Source organism: Pipistrellus kuhlii, unplaced genomic scaffold, assembly GCF_014108245.1.
Source record: "Pipistrellus kuhlii isolate mPipKuh1 unplaced genomic scaffold, mPipKuh1.p scaffold_m20_p_8, whole genome shotgun sequence".
NCBI lineage: Eukaryota > Metazoa > Chordata > Mammalia > Chiroptera > Vespertilionidae > Pipistrellus > Pipistrellus kuhlii.
Genome location: NW_023425584.1, coordinates 67,803,512 through 67,828,235, shown reverse-complemented (window position 1 = coordinate 67,828,235; position 24,724 = coordinate 67,803,512). Strand labels below are relative to the sequence as shown.

At 39.5% G+C, this 24,724-nt stretch overlaps 1 protein-coding gene across 5 annotated transcripts in view; it reads left to right on the top strand.

The window, feature by feature from the left end:
- Positions 1 to 24,724, top strand: part of EXTL3 (exostosin like glycosyltransferase 3) — a 112,396-nt gene that overhangs the window by 73,010 nt on the left and 14,662 nt on the right. For all 5 annotated transcript variants that reach the window (XM_036423528.2, XM_045576700.1, XM_036423529.2 and 2 more), the window contains 3 exons: positions 1,104 to 3,725; positions 19,096 to 19,223; positions 23,243 to 23,387. In XM_036423528.2, coding sequence (XP_036279421.1) covers positions 1,578 to 3,725; positions 19,096 to 19,223; positions 23,243 to 23,387 — 2,421 coding nt within the window. In that variant the 5' untranslated portion in view covers positions 1,104 to 1,577. The remainder of the gene's footprint in view (positions 1 to 1,103; positions 3,726 to 19,095; positions 19,224 to 23,242; positions 23,388 to 24,724) is intronic.

The following is a 24,724-nucleotide window of genomic DNA, read 5'->3' as shown; positions in this document are numbered from 1 at the left end:
TGAACAAAGGTAGATCCTTGCTATTTATTTGTCTTATCTCTTAGGCTAATGGAAGCTCAATGAGATCAAGGAGTTCTTTATGTTTTAGAATCTCCCATAGTTATACTTAGAGTACTTGAGACATATTAAGAGTATGGGGTAAACACTTTTTGGAGGGAAATCAGTGAATTAAATTGGGAGTATTCATTGGCATAGCACATTATGAATTCAGTTCTAAGTATGTTGAGTTTGAGGTGAAACTAAATGAAGAGCGTGGATAGCCTGTAATAGTAAAGTTTGATAAGAGAACAGGATTGGGAATGTTGTTTCAAGATTTATTAGGTCGAAGTACCCTCACATCCTCTATCATTTATTCTCATAGCAACATAATATATTGTTGTTATCACCATACACTTATCTCCATTTTGGGAGATTAGAAAGCTGAGGCATAAGGTCTGAGCAAATCTGTCTCTAAAGGATAAGAAATAATGCCTCTCATTTCTAAGTATAATGTTCTTTTTAAAAGACCAAGTTACTATTTATATTTTAAGAAGGAGCACATGATGTCTATTAACAGATGATAAAAGAGAAGCAAACTGGGAAATATATTTTGTATCAGGATTACTGCATCTACTGCTGGGCAAAGCTCAGAGGAGTTCAGCTCTTTTCATCTCTAAATATAACAAACTATAACAAACTGAGTTTCTTAATAGATTTTTTTTAAAAGTAGCTCAAAAGGAGACTTTCATGTTAAGAATAAACATAGCTACCATGGTTAGATATGATGTTTCTTCTCAACTAAAGGGAATTTCTAAGTCTAGAATAACAAAATGTAGCAAGTATCTTGGTCCTCTGTTGAATGTAGTTGATCATCATTTTATTTATTTTAAATATATTTTTATTGATTTCAGAGAAAGAGGAAAGAGAGAGAAACATCAATGAGATTATCATTTTATAGGCTCTAATGCTGCTCTATACCAGTTAAATAAGGGTGTGTGTGTGTGTGTGTGTGTGTATGTAAAAGATTTAAGGATTTTTTAGAAGTATATTGAGGGCATGCAGGGTTGTTGGACATAATCTCTTCAAGACTGACACTGTTCTTTTTTTTTTTTTTTTTTTTGCAGACCTGATTGTTGGCAATGACATCGACAATAGGCTGGCATTTATTTCTGTCCTAACCAGCTACTTTATAACTGTGAACAGTAATTATGCATATTTGTTGGTTAGCCAAACCAAGGAACAAGAGCTATGGCTGTTGAAAAAGTCTATCTGATTCCAGGTTACTTTTCCTGGGTTTCATCATCAAGAACCTCCTTTTCATCTCAACAATGTGGTACCTTTTACCGTTTGATAAAGATTAAGGACATGTTCTTTGGTCAACAGCCAGAACTTAAAATCTGCTGGAATAGAGTCAGAGACCATTTCAACTACAGCTGAGGAAAATGAAATTTCCTTTTTATTTGGTGCCTTGTACAGAGAGCACACTAACTTTTATGGAAGCGTGTGAGTAAAAAGAGATTGAGTTTTGTCTGCCAGAAACTCATGGTGATGGCTAGTGACCCAACGTGATCAGAGGGGCAAGAGCCACAAAGGAACTCATGACAGGCTATACCATGTTGCGGAATGGGGGTGTGGGGAACGGAGGTCAAACCTGTATGTTACGGTGGTCTAACCGTATCCGACTTACATGGCTCAGTTTTACCCTCTTCATTATTCTGGTTTTCTTCCCCCTCATTGCTCACTATTATCTCACCACTCTGGATGAGGCTGATGAGGCCGGCAAGAGGATTTTTGGCCCGCGGGCTGGTAATGAGCTGTGCGAGGTAAAGCATGTGCTGGATCTTTGCCGAATTCGTGAGTCTGTAAGTGAGGAGCTGTTGCAGCTGGAAGCCAAGCGGCAGGAGCTGAACAGTGAAATTGCCAAGCTGAACCTAAAGATTGAAGCCTGCAAGAAGAGTATTGAGAATGCCAAGCAGGACCTGCTTCAACTGAAGAATGTCATTAGCCAGACTGAGCACTCTTACAAGGAGCTGATGGCCCAAAATCAGCCCAAACTTTCTCTGCCCATCCGATTGCTCCCAGAGAAGGACGATGCAGGCCTTCCTCCCCCGAAGGTCATCCGGGGTTGTCGGCTACACAATTGTTTCGATTATTCTCGCTGCCCTCTCACCTCTGGTTTTCCTGTCTATGTTTATGACAGTGACCAGTTTGCCTTTGGCAGCTACATGGATCCCTTGGTCAAGCAGGCTTTTCAGGCTACGGCACGAGCCAACACCTATGTTACAGAAAATGCGGATATTGCCTGCCTCTATGTGATATTAGTGGGAGAGATGCAGGAGCCAGTAGTGCTGCGGCCTGCTGAACTTGAGAAGCAGTTGTATTCTCTACCACATTGGCGGACAGATGGACACAACCATGTCATCATCAATCTATCACGGAAGTCGGATACACAGAACTTACTGTATAATGTCAGTACCGGCCGTGCCATGGTGGCCCAGTCTACTTTCTATGCTGCCCAGTACAGACCTGGCTTTGACTTGGTAGTATCGCCACTAGTCCATGCCATGTCAGAGCCCAACTTCATGGAAATCCCACCACAGGTGCCAGTTAAGCGGAAATATCTCTTCACCTTCCAGGGTGAGAAGATTGAGTCACTAAGATCCAGCCTTCAGGAGGCCCGATCCTTTGAAGAAGAAATGGAAGGTGACCCCCCAGCTGACTATGACGATCGTATCATTGCCACTTTAAAAGCTGTACAGGACAGCAAGCTAGATCAGGTCCTAGTAGAATTTACCTGCAAAAACCAGCCTAAACCCAGTCTGCCTACTGAGTGGGCACTGTGTGGGGAGCGGGAGGACCGCTTAGAGTTACTGAAGCTTTCCACCTTTGCCCTCATTATCACTCCTGGGGACCCTCACTTGGTCATTTCATCCGGATGTGCAACACGGCTCTTCGAAGCCCTGGAAGTTGGTGCTGTCCCAGTTGTGCTGGGGGAGCAAGTCCAGCTTCCTTACCATGACATGCTGCAGTGGAACGAGGCAGCCCTGGTGGTGCCCAAGCCACGTGTTACTGAGGTTCACTTCCTGTTACGAAGTCTTTCTGATAGTGATCTACTGGCCATGAGGCGGCAAGGCCGCTTCCTCTGGGAGACGTACTTCTCAACTGCTGACAGTATTTTCAATACCGTGCTGGCTATGATTAGGACTCGAATACAGATCCCAGCTGCTCCCATCCGGGAAGAGGCAGCAGCTGAGATCCCCCATCGTTCAGGCAAGGCGGCTGGCACAGACCCCAACATGGCTGACAACGGGGACCTGGACCTGGGGCCAGTAGAAACTGAGCCGCCTTATGCCTCGCCCAAATACCTCCGCAACTTTACCTTGACCGTCACTGACTTTTACCGCAGCTGGAACTCTGCTCCAGGGCCTTTCCATCTTTTCCCCCACACACCCTTTGACCCTGTGTTACCTTCAGAGGCCAAATTCTTGGGCTCAGGAACTGGATTTCGGCCGATTGGTGGTGGAGCTGGGGGTTCTGGCAAGGAGTTTCAGGCAGCACTTGGAGGCAATGTCCCTCGGGAGCAGTTCACAGTTGTGATGTTGACTTATGAGCGGGAGGAAGTGCTTATGAACTCTTTAGAGAGGTTGAACGGCCTCCCTTACCTGAACAAGGTGGTGGTGGTGTGGAATTCTCCCAAACTACCATCTGAAGACCTTCTGTGGCCTGACATTGGCGTTCCCATCATGGTAATAGAAAATGAGCAGTTTGTTTTATTGCATGAAATAGTGTTTAACTTTTAATCTTTTTTCTAAATGCATATATAATATACGTTCACCTTTTTATCCTATACAGAGTTTCCCTCCCCGTGAGTTTTCTGCTTGCTTCTTTTTCGTTCTTTTCAGGCTTTGCCAATTCCATCTCTGCTACTCCTTAAATCTTCTAAGACTCTCCAAAACTAAAATTGATACTGGCCTCGAAGGCCTATGAAACCCCTTCAGTTACCCCATAGATTTCTTCTAATCATAACAAAGATGATGAGATTGATGATGAAAAACTAACCTTTAAGAAGCACTTGTGATCTCGGCAATGTAATTTAGCATTTATAGAACTTACTGCTATTTTATTTCATATCTGTGGAAGCTGAGGCTTAGAGAGATTAATTATTTTGCTCAGAGTCATGATTTGTATTGGAGGAGCTGAGCTTTAGTATGTCTGACTCCAGAAGTTCCAGTTTTAATCACCTCCCAAAGGGATTTAGGAAGACCTGTATCATTTATCAGGATATTATAGAAGTCTTTTGGAAGATAAGCCATGGTTTATATTTCGGAGTTGGCAATCCTAAACATTTCCTATAGTCTCTTGTAGGTTCTTATTCTTTTCTCTTTTTGTCATAGGTAGGATGCTGTATTTTACAGGAAAAATATAGCCAAATATGCAGGATTGGGTTTTAGTTCTGAGTACTTCGTTGATCTACCTTCTGATGTAAATTTGACAATCTGGAAGATTACCCATTTCTCTTAAATTCGAGGCCTTAGAGCAGGTCTTAAGTAAACGTCCAACTACTTATTCTGCACTGCAGCATATGTGCTTTCCAGAAAAAAGGAAGTAAATACAGACAGAAGATCTGATCAGCCGTGTGTTGCTAGACGCTTAAGAAAACCATTGTAACTTTTAGGAAGAATTTGGCTGGCAGGGAACTGTTTGGGCCAGACCAGTTTTCAAAAAATTCATCGAGAAACTAATGCATGTGAAATACTTTTTTCTGAGTTCTTTTTTTTTTATTGTTTAAATTATTACATGTTTCCTTTCCCACCCCCCCTTTAATCCCCCTTTTGCTGCTTCCAACCCCCAGGACAAGCCCCCACTGCCCCAGTGTCTGTGTCCATTGGTTATGTGAAATATTTTCTAAGCAGCAGCATGATATAATAGAAAAGTTTGAGTTTGGCAGTGCTATATAGACCTGGGATTAAATAGTCATTTTGTGATCTTTGATAAATTAATTAACTTCTTTGACTTTAAGGTTAAAGAGGAATAGAAGATAATACAAGTACAGAGTCTAGAAAGATGCCTAATTATTGATTCCTACTTATTCCTTTATTTTGAAGGAATATGGCTATTCTGCCTGTATTTTGGACAGCTTTAACTCACTTTACTAATAAAGGCTTCTTGTGGTCTCTTTATACTTTCCCTTTGTTTCATAGCTGGTACTGCCTACTTTCTTCTGTACAAATCTTTGTTTTAAGTTTTCTCTCTTACTAGTACTACTGCTGCTACTTGCTTCTGCTGCTAATAGTTTCTCGAGGCTATTCAAGACTGCATAGGGTTCTAAAAAATTTTGATCTCTTCCTAGCCAGTTTGGCTCAGTGGATAGAGTGTCAGTCTGTGGACTGAAGGGTCCCGGGTTCGATTACAATCAAGTTGCAGGCTCCTCCCCAGCCTGGGCCCTGGTCAGAGCACATGCAGGAGGCAACCAATCGATGTGTCTCTCTCACATCAGTGTTTCTGTCTCTCCCTCTCTCTCTCCCTCTCCCTCTCCTACCCTCTAAAAAAATAACAAATAAAAATTTTTGATCCCAGAATTTATCTTGTATATCAAGAAAAGTGTTATAAATGGAGAGATTTCTTTATAGACTTCCACCCATTCACTTTTTTCTTTTTCAGTTACAACTTTTTGAATGTCATTGAAATTAAATAAAAATTGTTCTGTAAGAGATAGTTGCTGCTCAAACAGGACAATAAAGCAGCCTTTGTTTTCCATTTTTCCTGCGTTTTCTTTGAATTCGATAGGGATGTAGAGAAGCTGATGCCACCCCGTTAACAATGACCGAAATTTGTCAGGACTAATCCTTTCTTTTAACACTGGTAGGAAATAAGTAGTCCCCTATGATTACTGGGCAGCTTATTGCAATAATACAATGCCTACTGGGAAAATGCCAGAAACTTTCTCAAAAGAGAAAACAGTTTCAAGCTAGAGAATTTTCACTCCATTCTCTAAACATTTTGACTATGTTTTGTATTAAAAGAGAGCGGGTTTTGGGGGCAGCGCTTGATTTGCTGACCTCCTGGGAATAGAGGCAACACTATTTGCAGCACTCTCTCGTGTGGAAAAAGGTGCTATTATGGGGCATCAGAGTGGTTTTTCCACCTACGATGCAGATGTGCCCCATCCATTGCATTATAGTTACCAGGTCTTTTTTTTTTTTTTTAAAATTAGCAGCAGGTGGTTCCCAGGCAGTCTCTCATATTGCAGTCTCTCATATTTCAGTCTTTCAGGGAAAATGATTTGAAATGAGCATATTGGCTGAATGAATCAACCCAGGAACCCACATGCCATTTCAGAAAATGCTGAACAATTTGTGCTTCTCTTATGCTCAGATTCCCATCTAAGCACTTGGGACAAATGCTTGATAGAGTTTTGTTGGCAAGAAATTTATTGAGCTGTATGTGTTTGAGTAGAGGGAGATTGCCTTAGGGGTACCTACTGGGATTTATATAGTAAAATTCTTCCTTCTCTTCTATTATTTACATAACAAAGGTGGAACTAAGTCGACTCTGGATTGGAGTAAACGTGTTATTCACTGACACCATTCCTGGTCCCTCTTGCCCCAAATGGTTTACTTAAAGAGAATTTCAGTTCAAATGGGATAGGGCCTGGGCAAGGTGACAGGAATCCACCCAGAGAGGTGGGGTAGTGTCACCAGTTGAAGTAGATGTTTCATGTGAATGGTGTGGGGCTTCTGAACAGAGGTGGTAATGGAGGGTGACTGCTCTTTCTCTCTCTCTTGCCTATTTTATAAACAGTTGAGTCAGATTCCTTAGCTCCTGGAGAGTAATGACAGAGAATACTTTATGGAAGTCAAATGGGAAGTAGTATTGTGCCAAGGTTTTGAAGGCTAGTTTTGAAAAACAAAAAAACAAAAATAAAAACAAAAAACCCGTAATATCTGGGGATCACCACTTTCATGCACCTTTTTGTGTGTGTGTGTGTGTGTGTTTTAAGATGTTCCACTGTTTCTAGGCCACCATTGTTTCTGATGTTATATAAATAGTGTTTCAGATTTTTGTTTTTCTATATAATGTGTTGTTTTTCTCTGGTTGCTTTCAAGATTTTTTCCCCCTTGTATTTGCTTTTTAACAGTGTGAGGGTGATGTACCTTAGCATAGTTTTCTTTGATTTTTTTAATTCTGATTGGGGTTAACTAAGCTTGAATTTGTCCATTTATGTTTCTCATCATATTTTGGTGAAATTTTATTATTTATTTAGATATTTTTTTCCTGCCCCATTTTTTTCCTTTTCTCCTTTGGGGGCTACATTATATATATATTAGACGTTTTGATATTATTCCACAATTCTCAGTGGTTCTATTGATTTCTTTAAAATACTTTCCCCCCCTCTTTTTTAGTTTTGATAATATCTATTAACCCATCATCAAGGGCACAGATTTTTGTGTCCACTGTTAATCTAGTCCAGGGGTCCTCAAACTTTTTAAAGTGGGGGCCAGATCACGGTCCCTCAGAGAGCTGGAGGGCCGGACTATATGAACTACTAATTCCTACTGTAACACCTCGGCTGCGCTCACTGCCCAAAAAACCTGGCGGGCCGGATCAGACTCCTCTGCGGGCCGCAGTTTGAAGATGCCTGATTTTAGTCAGATAGTCCAGTCAGATTTAAATTTCAAATACTATATTTTGTAGTTCCCACATTTCCCTGTTTTAAAATAATAGTTTCTGTTTTTCTGCTGAGATAGTTCCTCTCTTTTTTCCATTCTGAGTATACTTCATTGAGTATAAATAATGATAACTATTTTAATATCTTTGTCTACTATAACAACTAATTCAAACATGTAGTTATTTTGGGGATTTGTTTTAATTGCTTTTTTTTTTTTTTTTTTTTTTTTTTTAAGGACTGGGCCACGCTTTTCTGGTTCTTTATACATCAAACAACTTTATATTGTGAATGTTATCTTGTGGAGACTTTGGATTTTGTTTCGTTTCTCTGAAAGTGTTGCTATTTTAGTTTTAGTAGGCAATTAATTTAGACTTTAGCTGGCCTGCTTACAAATAACACCAAGCATGCATAGTTTTGGTGTGGGCCAGAGACTGGGTAATTTATACCCAGTTGGAGCTCCTCCTGTTTGGCTCACTCCTTTCTGGAACCTGCTTTCTTTCCAGGAGCTGTGGTCGCCCCAAACTTTGCCCTTTGATTCTTCAAACTAGAAAGATATGTGAGTTTAAGCTGTTCTATATGGTGACCACTCTGGCCTACTCTCAGGTTAAAAGCAATAGTATCATCCCCATGTTGGTAATTCCTTCCTAAATTTCAACTCCCCTCTATAATTTGTCACCACTGTTCACTGGCTAGTACTACGTCAGGTACTTGTGGGTTTTTTTGATATTTTTTTCCAGAGTTTGTAACTATCATCTGTAGGAGGATTGGGTCTGGCAGGAGCCTGTTCAGCATTCCTGGAAGCAGAAAACTCCAAGTGAACTCTTGTTGAGTCATAGTCTCACCCAAAATTTTAATTTGAGTTATTACTTTATTCTGACCAATTAACACAACTTTCACACACTGCTGGCTATTCTGGAAAATAGCAATAAATAGGGTTGCCTTGTTGGAGCATTTTATGGAAATGAAAACATCAGAATCTGTCCTCTTGGAGTTTTAAAACTCGGGCTGTTATGGAAGGGGACATCTTCCAGTTATGAATGGTATTGTCTTGCTCACTCAAAACATTGCCCATCTTCACACTGTGAACTCATTTCTCAGATTTGTGACAGCCGGTGCCTTGATTTTTAATTTTTATTTTCTCCATAAAGGATATAGCTAATTTACACAGGTGCTTGGGAAGGCCTCTTTGAAGAGGTGATATTTGAGCAGAAGCTTGAATGAAGTGAGAGAATTAACATGAGAGAGGCCATGTAAATTCTAAATTCTGGATGAACATACAGAGAATGGCAAGTGCAAGAAGTTTGTCATGTTGAAGACATGGCAAGAATACCCAGGGTGTCTAGGGTAGAGTGATTGAGGAGAGAGTTTGAAAGAAGTTTAGAGAAAGTAGAGAGCAGCACACGTAAGATGATATTGGCCATGGTAAGGAATCTAGATTTTATTTCATGTATGTGATGGTGCCGTTGAAGGGTTTTAGTAAGTGATATATGTGGGGCTATTGGGAAAAGAGCAGAAACAATTGAAAAGCTATTATTGCAATAGTGTAGGTGAGAAATGTTGGCAGCTTGGACTAGCTCAGTAGTGATAGAGGTGGTGACTTCAGAGATAAGCCTATCACACCTCCTACTGTGTTTCCCTGAAAATAAGACATGCTCCGAAAATAAGACCTGGCGCCTGGAAAGATAAGACATTCCCTGAAAATAAGACCTAGCACAACTTTGGGAGAAAAAATTAATGTAAGACACTGTCTTATTTTCGGGGAAACAGGGTAGTAGACTCTAAAGTCTCTGTGGAAGTGGTAAGGCCACAATGCACAATTATTTCCCAAATGAAAACTATAGAGATATGAAATTACTTTTCCCTGCCCTTTTCCCTTTCTTTCAGCCCTTAATATTAGAATTCAAAAAGGAGAGTTCCATTTGGGGAATTTGATGTCATGCTAGGGTAGTGATTTTAATCTATTTCCCTTATAGTCTACTAAGGGAAAAGAAGAAAGACTGGAAGAGAAACTAGCTATGTAGTAAACTTGTTGGCATTAATATTCAGTTGTTGAGCCTCTGCTAATTAGGCTGTTAACGGTTTTACTTCTGGATAGACCTCAGGCAAGAGTAGAGAATTTGAAAGTCTCATTTCTTAGAAAGTTGATAGGCTTTATTTTATTTATTTTTAAAATATATTTTATTGATTTCAGAGAGGAAAGAAGAGAGATAGAAACATCAATGATGAGAATCATTGATCAGCTGCCTCCTGCATGCCTCCTACTGGGGACTGAGCGTGCAACCTGGCATGTGCCCTTGACTGGAATCAAACCCCGGACCCTTCAGTCTGCAGGCCGATGCTCTATCCACTGAGCCAAACTGACTAGGGCATATGCTTCATTTATTTTTTTATCTGTGCCCACTCTACTTTAAAAATATTGCTTGAATATATCAGATGATAATTTTTTAAAATTATGATTCCGAGCAAAGCTCAGAGTAAAAACCTTGTCCAATTTCTTAGGTCCAAGATTGTAAAAACTTCTTGGACTACCAGACTTCACTAAATATTAGTGTATCTGTGTGTGTGTGATATTTTATTTAATAGCTTCGTGGCTAATGCTATGGCCCTCTTCTGTTTAAGCATATAAAAGAAAGCTACTAGAAATTAGAAATTAGTAACAAAAATTCTAGATGTATAAAGGAATTGCTGAAGTTAAGTTGTATAAATGATATACTAATTGCAGCAAATCCATCTTTAGGTCGTGTTGCCCTCTCTTAGTTTATATGTGCTCTTTTTACTAATTCAAAGTTAAGAGTAGAGAAACTGCCGAGACCGGTTTGGCTCAGTGGATAGAGCGTCGGCTTGGGGACTGAAGGGACCCGGGTTCGATTCCGGTCAAGGGCATGTACCTTGGTTGCGGGCATATCCCCAGTGGGGGGTGTACAAGAGGTAGCTGATCGATGACTCTCTCTCATCGATGTTTCTAGCTTTCTATCTCTCTCCCTTCCTCTCTGTACAAAATCAATAAAATATATTAAAAAAAAAAAGAGTAGAGAGACTGAAATTGTATTGCTTTAGGCCACTTGACTAATTAATACCTAAATTAGAACTTAGGTGTTAGGACTTTTGACCATAATTCATTGCATATTTTTCTGTTTTCAGAGGTTATACTAATCTCTTGTTAAATAACTACAGTTTTTGAGCATTTTGTATGTGCTGGGTAGGCACAGTGTCATGCTCTTTATATGCATTCTCTCATTTGATGGTGAAGCTCTAACCTATCTTGTTTTACCTACAATTTCATGGAGATCATTGCCAACCTTTTCTCTTATAAGTTCAGCAGACTTATCTCATAATCTAAAATGTCCCCCCTTTTTTTTTCTGCATTAGACCCAAATTTAAACTAAGTTAGAAATGGAAAACCAATTCACAGTATTACCTTCTTATTCCTTTCTCTTCTGTCTTTGCATTTCCTAACTTTTTTTTTGAAATTTATTTTTTTTAAATTTTATTTATTTTCAATAAATCTTTATTGTTCATATTATTACAAATGTTCATCATTTTTTTTTTCTCCCTCCATTGCTCCCCTCCACCAGGTTCCCACCCCCCCCTCTGCCCTTTCCCCACCCCCCATTGTCCTCATCCATAGGTGCACAGTTTGTGTTCAGTCTCTTCCCACAACCCCCATTCCCCTTTTCCCTGAGAATCGTCAGTTCACTCTCCTTCCATACCTCTGATTCTATTATATTCACCAGTTAATATTGTTCATCAGATTTTTTTTAATTCCCTTGGATTTTAGATTCACTTGTTGATAATTACATATTTGTTATTCATAATTTTTATCTTTATTTACTTTCTCTTCTGAAAGAACCCCCTTCAGCAATTCATATAATTCTGGTTTGGCGGTGATGAACTCCTTTAGCTTTTTTTTATCGATAATTAGTGAAGCTCTTTATCTGGCCTTCGATTCTGAGTGATAGCTTTGCTGGGTAGATTATTTTTGGCTGTAGATTCTTGCTATTCATCACCTTGAATATTTCTTGCCATTCCCGTCTGGCCTGCATGGTTTCTGTTGAGAAATCAGCTGACAATCGTATGGGTGCTCCTTTATAGGTCACTACCTGCTTTTGTCTTGCTTCTTTTAATATTCTCTCTTTGTCTTTTGCTCTTGGAATTTTAATTATGATGTGTCTTGGTGTGGTCCTCTTTGGATTCCTTTTGTTTGTGGTTCTGTGCGCTTCCTGGACTTGTAGGTCTAATTCTTTCACCAGGTGGGGGAAGTTTTCTGTCACTATTTCTTTCAGTATGTTTTTGGTATCTTGCTCTCTCTTTTCTTCTGGGACCCCCATAATTCTGATGTTGGTTCGCTTGAAGTTGTCCCAGAGGTTTCTTATATTATCTTCAATTTTCTGAATTCTCTTGTCTTCTTGCTTCTGGAGAGGATGTCTTCTGGCTCTTTATGTTCCAAATCTTTGACTTGATTCTTGCGATCTTCCATTCTGTTTTTAGGACTCTTTATAATATTTTTTATTTCAGACAATGTATTCTTTTTTTCTTGTTGATCCCTTATTATTTCTTATTGATCCCTTATTATTTCTTGTTGATCCCTTATTATTTCTAGTTGATCCCTTTTCATGTCCCCATAGGTCTCGTTTATTTTATCAGCCTTTTCTAGGAAATTCTTGAAAAACCTTATAAGTGTGGTTTTGAACTCTATATCCAGTCACTTTTTGTCCTCCATTTCTTTCGTTTGTGATCTGTTTCCTTGTCTCAGCATTTTCTCAGCTTCCCTGAGTTGGTAGCCTTAAAAGTCACTGTGTTCAGCTTGGATGGGGTGGAGTTTCAGGGTTGAGCCTACAGCCTTGGCTTCCGTCAGCCTCGCCCTGTGAGGCTCCTGAGTCTCAGTATTCCTCAGGGTCCTTCAGTACTCGTTGCAAGCACCACTGAGAGTAAGGTGCCCTCAAGTTTCACCCGCTACCAAATAGTCTAGACCAGGGGTCTGCAACCTTTAAGACATAAAGAGCCACTTGGACCCATTTCCGAAGGAAAAAAAAACAAACCTGGGAGCCGCAAAACCATTGCGACATTTAAAACAAATATAACACTGCATATATTGTTTCTTACCTTAATGCTATATACCGGATCATGCAGTTAGCTGTAAATCTGAAGAAAAAAAGGACTTTTTCACTTAACAATTTAAAATATATTTTTGCAAATTAATAGCTAATTAAAATATTTAATTTACCTGGTTAATGGGATTTTTGCTCCTGAACCTCAGTGCACAGTGTCAGCACATCAGGGCTGTAAGACGTTACCTTCATTTTCACACAGGCTTGCAAGTTGTTGGAGCCGCGGTAAAGCTTTAAAAGTGCCCAATGCGGCTCTGGAGCCGTAGGTTGCCGACACCTGGTCTAGACTCTCCCCCAATGAGCCTGGAACTGGAGTTCAGTTCAATTGGAAGTGGGGTTCAGAGCAGTCTGGAGCTTTTGTCTCCTTCCCGGTAGGGCACATGTGTCAAACACAAGGCCCGCGGGCCAAATCCGTCCCGCCAGGCCTTGCAATGTGGCCCGCACTGCGCTGTCATCACTGCACTCCGCTGCGTTTCCATCACAATGACAGTTTATGACTGTTCAGTAAACCATTCGGCCCACGATTTAGGCTGGATTTTAGATTTTGACCCCTTCTCTGATTGAGTTCGACACCCCTACGCTAGGGCAATTCAGCGGCACAGTCAATGTGCGCACCTCTGGGACTTCCTTTGGCCGCTCCCCTGAGTTTCTGCCTTACAGCCCAGGTTCCCTCTGTATGAGCCTGGGTCCCCAGGGTCTGGCCTAGAACTGGGGTTCAGTGCAATTGGAACTGGGGCTCAGCACAGTCCAGAGCTTTTGTCTTCTTCCCGCTAGGGCAATCTAGCAGCAGAGTCAATGGTCCGTCCTGTGTGCATAATGTGCGTGCCTGCGGGAGCTCTGCCTTTCGCCACTCCCCTGAGATTCTGCCTAGCAGCCCAGGCTTCCTCTGTTTGAGCCTGGGTCCCCAGGGTCTGGCCTAGAACTGGGGTTCAGTGCTGTCGGATCTGGGGTTCAGCACAGTCTGGAGCTTTTATCTCTTTCCCGTTAGGGAACGCCAGCCAAGCACTCAGCCTCCCCCTCCTCTCCAGCTCCGTCCTCTCCACGCACGCAACATGTCTCCTTACCTTAGGCTTTTACAGCTCCTCTGCTTTTCCTTCTGGTTTTCTCTTTCCTTCTCGTTGTAGAATTTCCAGTCAACTTTCCTGTAGTTCTGAGTAATGTCCATTCTGTATTTTAGTTGTATTTTATTGAAATTGTTGTGTGAGGCTGCAGTTAGGTGTTACCTATGCCGCCATCTTGGATTCTCCCCCTGCATTTCCTAACTTTTTACTCCTACCATTTAATTGAATGAATGAATCTTGAAAAATTGATAAGTTTTAATGCTCCTTTTCCAGTTTTCTCTCTGTGTATCACCTCTCCATCCAGTTGCCTGAAACTCTACTTCACATACCTTACAAGAAAGCACATGTGATGGATGATATGCTTCTGCCTAGACCTCATTTTCTTTTGTAGGTATATTTAAATTGCTGAATTTAGTAGGTGGCATTTGTGTTCATATGATTTTATATTTTTCACATACATTTTCTAATTTTATTGCTTCTCAGGTATATTCTAAATTTTTATGTTTTCTGTCTGTGGTCTACTTTATGACTAGGGTTAATTCACTTAATCTTTTCATGCTCTATTTTTTTTGCCTACCTAGACCTGCTTATGGCTAATGATGAGCTGCTTTCATTTAGGTGGTTCCTCCATTTGAATACAAATTCATTCTGCTTCACTTAAGCAACTGTCACTAAATTGTTGAAATGTTTATTTGTTCTTTATACATTTTTATCCCTTAGGTATTAAGAGATGTTTGCTAATTGGGAATCAGATTTATCATGGTAGTTAATTTCTGATGTGAATTTGATACTTTGCTAATCAATGTAGATTTGTTTATTCTGCTTGGATTTAGAACCTAAATGCCTTGTTAACATACTAGGAGAAAGGACTCTGTTAGAGTGGTAGTTATTTTATTATTCAGAAACTCCAGAATTCCTCATGAACCAAATTGAATGTTAACTAAAGTTACTGATTTCTTGATCTTGCATATACTTGTATACATTTGCATATGGTAGGGTTCTTGGTCATCATTGCTGTACTGATCCATTGTAATGAGAAGAAAGGTACAATGAGAAAATCGTGGCCTTTATGAATGATAAACAGAAGAACTAGTGAAGCATCACCAGGGAGCATTACACATGAAACAGAAAAATGAATGTTAGTGAGCCTTGCTCCTGATTTGATTGTTGTAGGTTGATGGATTTTTTGCTATAGAAAACTAGACTCAATTCTAAGAGGTGTCAGTATATTGAATGTTTATGGTTTTTATATATAAACTTCTCAAATCTTTATTCCACATTCTGAAAATAGAATGTGCAAGGCTGAATTAAGTACTGCTTCCTATTCATTCATTCATTCATTCACTCACTCACTTATAGAACATTTGTTGAACATCAGGCATTGTGTTCTATACATTCTGGTCAGTGTTACACCAGTAGTTACATTAGTAACTTGAAGATAAGTCTTCATGGTCCCATTACTAAGGTGTAATTATTAGGCATGTTAAGGAAGAGGAGCACTGTTTTAAGTAGAAATAAAACATTAACAAAAATGAGAATATTTCCTAAACATGATATACTACTTTGGCTTACCTTTCGGATTACTCATTTCTTTAACATTCTGATGGCTATTCTCCAACAGCCGCCAGTGCTGATTTGTATGTCTGCATTACAGTTATTTGAGTCTTTTTGTCCTGATTTTGGTGCCAAAATAGATAATGATAATGATGGTTTGCTGATCTTTTTTCTAGCCTTTAAGTGCTATAGCTTTGAAGTAAAATTGTTAGAAAAAAAGGTCCCCCTCCCCTGCCCCCGCTTACTAGTAATTTCAGTTTGTATTTGCAGTTTTTAAGGCTAGAAATCTCTTTTTTTGTTATGGGGAAACGTGACTGTCCTTAAATAATGAGCTACCTTTATTCTTGGAAGTTTGCTTTACTGTTTCCTGGTGGTTGACTATAAATTATAGTGTCTTAGCAGCGGCAACAGAGACTTTTGGGCTGTATAATTCTTTGTTGTGTGGGGCTGCCCTGTGCTTTGTAGAATTTAGCAGCATTTCTGGCCTCTGCCTACAAATTTAAGTAGCTCACCTCCCTGCTGCCAGAGTTGTGATAACCAGAAATGTCCACAGATCTTGTCACACATCCAGTCTGAGGCAGAAATCACTTCTAGTCGAGAACCACTGCTTTGAATTCTTAATGTGGACATATTGACCACAGTTACTTGTAAGCTAACCACAAGTAAGCTGCTGCAGTACTTGGTGTTGTGTTTCTGTGAATCCTTAAAGCTTTTTTTGGTTGTTGTTTTGATGGCTGTTGCTTCACTTCCTAATCCTGAGAGTTGCTGTCATCTAGCCCAGAGAAGCTGTGCCAGGACAAGCACTGTATGCATTCCTGGAACCCATAGCAGTTGTTCTTAATGGAGTTTAATAAGCTTGCTCAATAAGCTGGATGTGAAATCTAGTCCAAAACACTTTGGTATTAGACCTAAGTCTTCCAAAGGACAAACAGGTCCTCTTGGTATGATTTACCTTGTAAATTGGACAAAAAACTGGATTCACTCTTGTAGCACATCACAATCATTTTAGGTTTTTGTTGTTTCTTGCTTTTAGATTATGAATTAGGTTGTTTATAAGATTGTCGAGTTTGGCTGGTAAACAACTTCAGTTTTTGCATACAACATGGGGCTGTGTTGATTTAGCAAAAGGCTGCTTACTTAAATGTTTGCACAGCTAGTAAGCAGTGGAATCAGGATATGAACTCAAGCTTTTTCTGATTAACTCCAAAGCCAGGCTTTTAAAAGCCTCAGTACCAGTGCCTTTCAAAATTTAATGTGCATAGGAGTCACCTGGGGGTAGGTTCTGACTTGGAGGTTTTGGGGATAGGCCTGAAGTTCTGCATTTTAACAGAGTGCCAGGTGATGCCCGCCTTGCTGGTCTGTGAATCACACCTGAGTACTGAAGCTCTGTGCGATGTTCCAGGGTTACTACAATAATTTTGCTGTAGCCAATCCTCCTGGTGATTAACCCACAACATTGTTAATAGAAAGTGGCATAGAATTGGATTTTTCAATCATTTTTTTTCTCTTCATTTTAAGCTGTGTGTATGCTCTACTGGATTTTAAGCTGTGTTTATTCACTGCTAGAGTTGAGGGAAGCTTTGTTCACCTGAATCTGCAGAATTCCAGTTCTGTATTTAAATGAATAGTAGGCATGTGAGTAAAAATGAATGATCCGAGCAAGGGTAGTTTGTTGGGGGCATTTGTGTGAACAACTACTGTACATAGTCCATTGACTCTAAGGTAGATGTTATTTTACATTTTAACATTCTGAACTCAGGTGTGTCCTAAGATCGATGATGTTTCACCATTGCCACGCTTGGTGTTTGGCTTCTGCTACTTCTGGCCACCTTCCCACTCCCCGCAGAACAGAGCCCAGCAGTTATGGCACTGTGTACTTTGCTGTCTCCCCCTCCTCTTTCCCCCGATTCAGGCTTCAGTGCCTTTGTTCTGCCACTGCTGTATCTGAGCCTGGGATTCTGGGCTACAAGCTCAGGGGTTTTTATACTGGTCAGATTTGCTGCAGGGCAAGATGGATTTCTGTGTCTGTTGCTTAGCTCTCACATCTGTTCTGTGTAGTAGCAAATCTATTACAGATCCTTCCTTGTCTTGACTTGAGAGAAACTCATCTGGGGCTGAGGCAGTTTTAAAAAGCTCTTTAATAAAGTAAACATATAAACTATTTCATGAGCTTTCTTATTTAGCAGCATTTTTCTTTCTTGATGCTACAGACATTAATAATGCATTTGCCTTGGGGCTTTGGTTTAACGAGATTTATAAACATGTGATCAGCAGAAAAATACTAATTTGGAGTTAGAAGATAGGAGTTGGAGTCTCACTCTGCTACTTGCTAATTGTCCATGTATAAAGTGAGAGGTGGGCCAGATGATCTCTGAGGTCCTTCTACCTCTCAACTAATTGGATTCTGAGTGTACGAGAATGCATTAATTGAATTAATTGAACTATGAGGACTTTGTTTTAAAAATATAGAAGTGATTAATTTTGACAAGGGGAGGGTAGTGGCAGGAACTCTGAGCTGGGTCTCCAGGGAGAGAATAATTTTGGTAGAAAAATAGGAGAAAGAACATTTTAAGCTGAAAAAACAATACTCGTGAGGTTATGGAAATACCTTTGAAATCATTTGTAAACCTTTAGACCCTGAATATAATTACATTCATGTTGATAGTTAGAAGTTTTCCTCAGTACAAGTAAAACATCCTGTTGAGAATAAGATGACCCATCCTGGCTTTCTAAAAAGATCACTTCTCAAGAAGCTCTCTTTGTTTCTGGTTTTTGAAAAGAATATGATGGGTTATATAATCCAATCATTAGTTGGATTAATTAGATATAGATACCATAAAAATAAATGAGCTATCAAAGATTGAGAATAGTCATCCTTGTTTATTTGCATATTAGGGGACAAGGTGAATAAGAAAGCTATTACTACTTACATTGTGATAAACTATGCTTCTCTGACATAGGGCTTAAATACAATTTAAAAAATTATAATATAGTTCTATTTGGGCACTAATCTTTCTTTTATGAAGAAAATACTGCTTTGCACATATGGGTCACTTTTGGATTGCTTGAGTTGGGATTTGTTGTGTACACAGAAACTGTTAGTTTTACTAAATTTAGGTACATCTTGAAAGAAAAAGCTTTTGTGTGTGTAGTCAGTGCTGCAGGTAGAAATTGCAAAGGTGAAGTAATTCACCTCAGTAGGATATAGGCAATCCTTAAAAAAACCAAAACAAAAAAACCCCAAACACCCCCCCCCAAAACAAAACAAAACAAAACACCAAAAAAGGCCTTAAAATTGGTCAGAAATGACAGACTAAAGAGATTTCTGAGTTTGGTTTTAAAGTTTTGGAGCAAAACGGGGATTCCAGATCAGGGAATCAAACCTCAGATAGGCTCTGCCACCTTGTGTTCTCTTGGGAAAGTAATTTTTTACTTAGAATGTGCTTAATCACATGTGTAAAATAATCCTCAGCTTAAGCTTGTTTCACAAGGAAATTATTCCAATAGTTAACAAATAAGGCTTAAAATGTGAACTCCTCATCCACTACTTAATTATAAGGCAGTTTTTATCCCTGAAAGTCATATGCTAGATTATACAAGTGGAAGGTAACCAAGCAAAATTATTCAGTAAATTTAGCCACAGTCCTTTGACCTAAGGGCAGTTTTGGTTTTGCATTCTATAATGTGGCATTGACCATTAAGTGTTTTTCCTTCCTTTTTACAGGTGGTCCGTACTGAGAAGAACAGTTTGAATAATCGATTTTTGCCCTGGAATGAAATTGAGACAGAAGCCATCCTGTCTATTGATGATGATGCTCATCTCCGCCATGATGAAATCATGTTTGGGTTTCGGTGAGGAGTTAATTTTCAATCAAGAAACATTTCCATTTGCAAGTGAAAGATAACTAAGCCATTCAGGCAGCCAAATGAATTTCTTGGCTGATAGTAGCTGGCTGAGAAATCCTTAGAGGTAGTAAGGGTCTAAGACAAGCTGGATCAGCAGAAAAATACTAATTTGGAGTTAGAAGGTAGGAGTTGGGTCTTAGGTGAGATCAGAGAACTCCATTTCATCTTCATCTCTAGGTTCTGTTTTCCTCTGTATTGCCTGTGCTCTCATATAGGCTCTTCCTCCGAAGCTAGGAAGATGGAATTCTGTGATTGGCTGGACAGGGTTATCTGCCTGTCCCTGGAGTAGATCATCCTCTAACTCCTGAGCCGCGGTTTGCCGCTCTGTTGACTAATGAGTTTGAGTTTGCCGACCACTGCTCTAATTGAAAACCACATGGACTGAGAATGGAGGCAAAGGGTAGTTCCCTAAAGGAAATGTGAGGCAGGCAGAAACACATGGCTGTGTATTGGGGCAATGGAACAGTGCCAGAATCCCGGGGCCTGAAAGATTTGAGCAACGATGGGGTTGGACGCAAAGATCCAGGAGGAAAAAAATAGGGGGAGGAGGAGGTGGTTATGATGAATGACATTTGTCGAGTCTGTACTGTGTGCCAGAGACTAGCTGAACAGTTTGGCATATCTCATTCATTCTCCTAAAACCTGGTATAAGTTGTAGTCATCTCCATGTTACCCAGAAGTAAATTGAGATCTAAGGGAACAAAACCACGAAGCTAAAAAGGATGTGGCAGAGCTGGAATTTTAACAGGCTTGTCTGATTCCAGAACTTCCACTCAAACACCTTTAAAAAAAAAATGTAGTAGTTCTTGTTTGGGCTTAAATATCCCAAAAAGAGAATGTTCCCACTTGAGGGAACATTATAGGAAAGAGAATGGAGTAGATTAGAGCTACTCAAAGTGTGTCATGGACTGGTATACGGGCCTCTGGGCAGTTTATTGCCTGTTCATAGAGAGGTAAGTTCTAAAATTGAGGGTAAGCATTTAAAAACTTTAAAGCAATTTGACAGTTCCATGACATCCAGGTGTTTGATCGTTTATCTTGCAATTCACTTTTGGGAACATTTATTGCATATCATTCACTCATTTAAATATGCCATTCAATGTTTTTTTTTTTTTTTAGTACATTTACAAAGCTGTGTAACTATCACCACAGTCTATTTTAGAAATTTTCATTACCACTCAAAGAAACGCTGTCCCCATTAACATTTACTTTTGACCTCTCTAAGGCCTAGGCAACCATTAATCTCTAGTGGACATTACATATAAATGGTACCATAAAATATGTGCTCTTTTAAAAATAATGATTTTAGAGAGAGGAGGGAAGAATGAGAGAGAGAGAGAGACAGAGACATGCACAGAAAGAAAAATATTGTTATGAGAGAGAAACATTGATCAGTTGCCTCCTGTACGCACTCTGACTGGGGATTGAACCTGCAACCTAGGTATGCGCCCTGACCTGGAATTAAACCCGCCACCTTTTGGTGTTTGGAATGACACTCCAAATCAACTGAGACCCACTAGCCAGGGCAAAATATAACCCCTTTTGTAACTGATTACTTTCACTTAACATAGTGTTTTCAAGGTCCTTTAATCTTGTAGTATGTGTCAGTACTTCATTTTGTATGGTAGTTGTAATTCTCTTAATACATTTAAAGAATAATTCATCAAAGGGAAGGTATACCAAAGCATGATCTATGATATAGCACATAGATTAAAAATATTCAGTGTAGCCGGGACCGGTTTGGCTCAGTGGATAGAGCGTTGGCCTGCGGACTGAAAGGTCCCGGGTTCGATTCCGGGCAAGGGCATGTACCGTGGTTGCGGGCACATCCCCAATAGGGGGTGTGCAAGAGGCAGCTGATCAATGACTCTCTCTCATTGATGTTTCTAACTCTGTATCCCTCTCTCTCTCTGTAAAAAAAAAATCAATAAAAATATATTAAAAAATATTCAGTGTAGCATAAGTTAGAATATAATATTACGGAACTTATTATGTATAACACTTTCAAATGTAAATTGGTAGCATTATATATAATCAGTATTTTTGAATATCTGACTTTCAAATATGTATTGTGACCATGTTATCTAAAACTTTTGATGTGTCATCCCAGGAATTTATTTAAATCTTTAAGTTAAGTTTATCTTGTGTCAGTGCTTCCACATTGATTTTTTTCTTTATTACTTAATAGAAAACTAACTCTTGATCAGCCATTTCATGGTTGACAGACTTTAACTAATTAGGTATGTTACCTTTTAATATTGTGTAGCAAGTGAGGTTTTGCTTTATTAAGAACTGTCTGCATTATAGACTTAAATCAGCCACATCAGACAACTGAAATACTCAGATTCCCATCCTTCTGATGATATTTTAGAAATAGTAAGAGCAATAGGCATATGACGAGATTAGAATCTTTAAGGGTATTAATATAATAATTGGTTATACCAGTGTACTTACTAGCCATCTTTAAAACCTGGATATATCAAATTATATTACAGAAATTTCTTACAGCTTTTTAAGTTAGGAATTTGGAGACAGTTTTAGGTGATAAATTAGGATAGAGGTTGGGACTTGGATGGGAGACTGCAGAAAGCCCAGGTGATACAAGTGTGGTTTCTTATCTGTTGGACCGGATTCATTGCTTTTGAATTTAATAGGAGAGGAATTGTTCTGAAGTGAAATCGAATGTTTTAGGAATTGAATCTCTATGTAAGTGATGAGGGAGTTTCTCAAGCAGTTTAAATCTCTCCTTGGGGCTGAGGTGAAGTGGGAAGTGATGGTTCATTGTTTACAGGACCCCGAAGCTGGGCTGATGGGTTCTATGGAGCAGAAGAGCTTTCAGCTCTAGGATTTTAGCCTGGAAAACTGGGGGACTGATTCTGTTTGTTGTCTTACCTGTAAATTTGGGGATGATATAAAAGTTTATCCTGGAAACATTGAATTTTCAATTTATTTATTGCATTTATTTACATGGCCCTGTAGACCACTTTTTATGGTGTAGGTCTCTCCCTCAGTTCTGCTTAAATCAAGAATTAAGACTATTGGATCTTACAGAGACTTGACTTGGGGTGGTGAACACACAGTACAATGTACGGATGATGTGTTGTAGAGTTGTGCACCTGAAAGCCGTACAGTTTTGTTTTTTTTAAATTCTCACCTGAGGATATTTTTCCATTGATTTTAGAGAGGATAGAAAAGAGAGGGAAAGACAGAGAAACATTGATGTGAGAGAAACACATTGATTGGTTGCCTCCTGTACATGCCCTGACCAGTGCCCAAGCCTGCAACCGAGGTACAGGCCCTTGACTGGAATTGAAACTGGGACCCCTCAGTCCGCAGGCCAACGCTCTATGCACTGAGCCACAATGGCTAGGGCTAACCTGTACAGTTTTGTTAACCAGTGTCACCCCAGTAAATTCAATAAAAAGGCAAAAAAGAAAGACTGTTGGACGTTACTCCATGCAGCAGTCTCCTATTTAGACCAGTTGTCTCTAAGCTTTTATAGTAAACTCACTCAGGAAAAGAAAAATTAAGTATGCAATATACATCAGTATATGCATGCATGTCTAGTGTACTAATATAGCATGCTCATTGTAAATAAAACTTTTTAGATAAAAAGTAAATAGGAGTAGAAATTTATATCTTCTTTCTGCTTCTTGGCAGAATGCTATACAACCCAGTTATTCCAGCTTTTTCTTTCTGTAAGGGCGGGAGAGATGCAGGCTACCAGGAATTAGAAAAGCAATATAATAAGCCAGTGCTTATTAAGGAAGCTACATTTGTCATTTATTATTTGTTTTTATCCTATTTGGCTTGTGATTAATTTTGTTATTAAAAACAACAACAACAAAAGAAAAAAGTAACAGCCTAAGAACCAAAACCTGCAAGATATGGGCAGTAATCTTAAATGTTTCTGATAATCTTAGAGCTTTGTACTTAGGTGTGTATATATACTTGTGTTTTTCGAGGGTGTGGAGAGAAGCACGGGACCGCATTGTGGGTTTCCCTGGCCGTTACCATGCGTGGGACATCCCTCATCAGTCCTGGCTCTACAACTCCAACTACTCCTGTGAGCTGTCCATGGTGCTGACAGGTGCTGCCTTCTTTCACAAGGTAAGACAAGGTTTGGTAAGAATGGCATGAACTTAGTAAGAATTCAGCCTTAGTGTTGCAGTGTAATGCTGCCCTAAATTTATCTCTTCTAGTGCTTTTCATATGTCCCTTCTTTGTTAGAATTAAGTTATTTCTGTTTTTAAAGACAGTGATCAAGATGCTTAGCATAACTCTGGCATAAAAAGTTAGGATGAGAAGACTGCCTATACAATTGCATGTAGGCCAGCAAGAAAATTAAGTTCATCTTTCTGGATCTTATTTCATCATCTGTAAAAATGAGAACATTGTGCTAAACTAACATCCAGTCTCAACATGGCTATTCCAGATGTGGCCTGGCACAGAGGGCTGAGCCTGGCCCTCTTCTGACTCAGGCTTGCCACCACTCCCCCAGGCCCCACCTCAGGCCTCTATCTGTTATGGCTCTGTATTCTGTTTGATTCCTTAGAGCTTGTAACCTTCATGACTCACATCCCAGTTTTCATTGATTATCTAACATGCAAACCCCTCCAGTTATTACCCTTCACCTGTATTGTTATTGCTAACCTGTTCTTTTTTTGTTTGTTTGTTTGTTCCTGACTCATCTTCTCTCATTTTCTCATCTAGTCTATAAAGTAGCCACTGGACACTTGTGACTGTTGAGCACTTGAAATGTGACTGATCTGTATTGAGATGTGATGTGTGTAAAATGCACACCACATTTTGAAAACTTAGCATGAAAGAAGGCAAACGATCTCAATAATTTTTTATATTGATTGCATGCTAAAATGCAGTTATTTTGGATTAAGTAAAATATATTACTAATTAATTTTACTGTTTCTTTTTACTTTAAAAAATGTGGCTCCTGGAAAATTTAAAAGTACATGTGTGACCCATTATATTTCCATTGGTGCTGTTCTGTACCTTCCCTCTCAATTCCTTCCTCTGGACTCTGGAGAATCCCTTCTCTCAGATTACCAACTCACCTACAACCCACAGAACACCTCCTCTGTCTCCTTGACCCGATGGAAACCTGACTTTTCTCTAAGGAGAAAAGTATTTCTTCCGCAAACAGGGATTGAAGCTACTCATCTCCCCAGATTTATACTTTGGATCAGGAAAGGTGTAGAGAACTTTTCACTGCTTATCAATGACATATCTAGACAAGTCTCACCTGACATATAAAATCTCATTGGAGGCTCATGGCATCTGTGTTGTTGTGCTGTCTGCCAGCCTTATAATCATTCCCTTCATAGTTATCAGTGTGTTGGTACCTGGCCCATCATCCTAATCTCCGTTCCAGCTGTCTGTCATTCTGGGTGACTTTATTGCCCTTATGAAGATTCACCCACCATACTGTC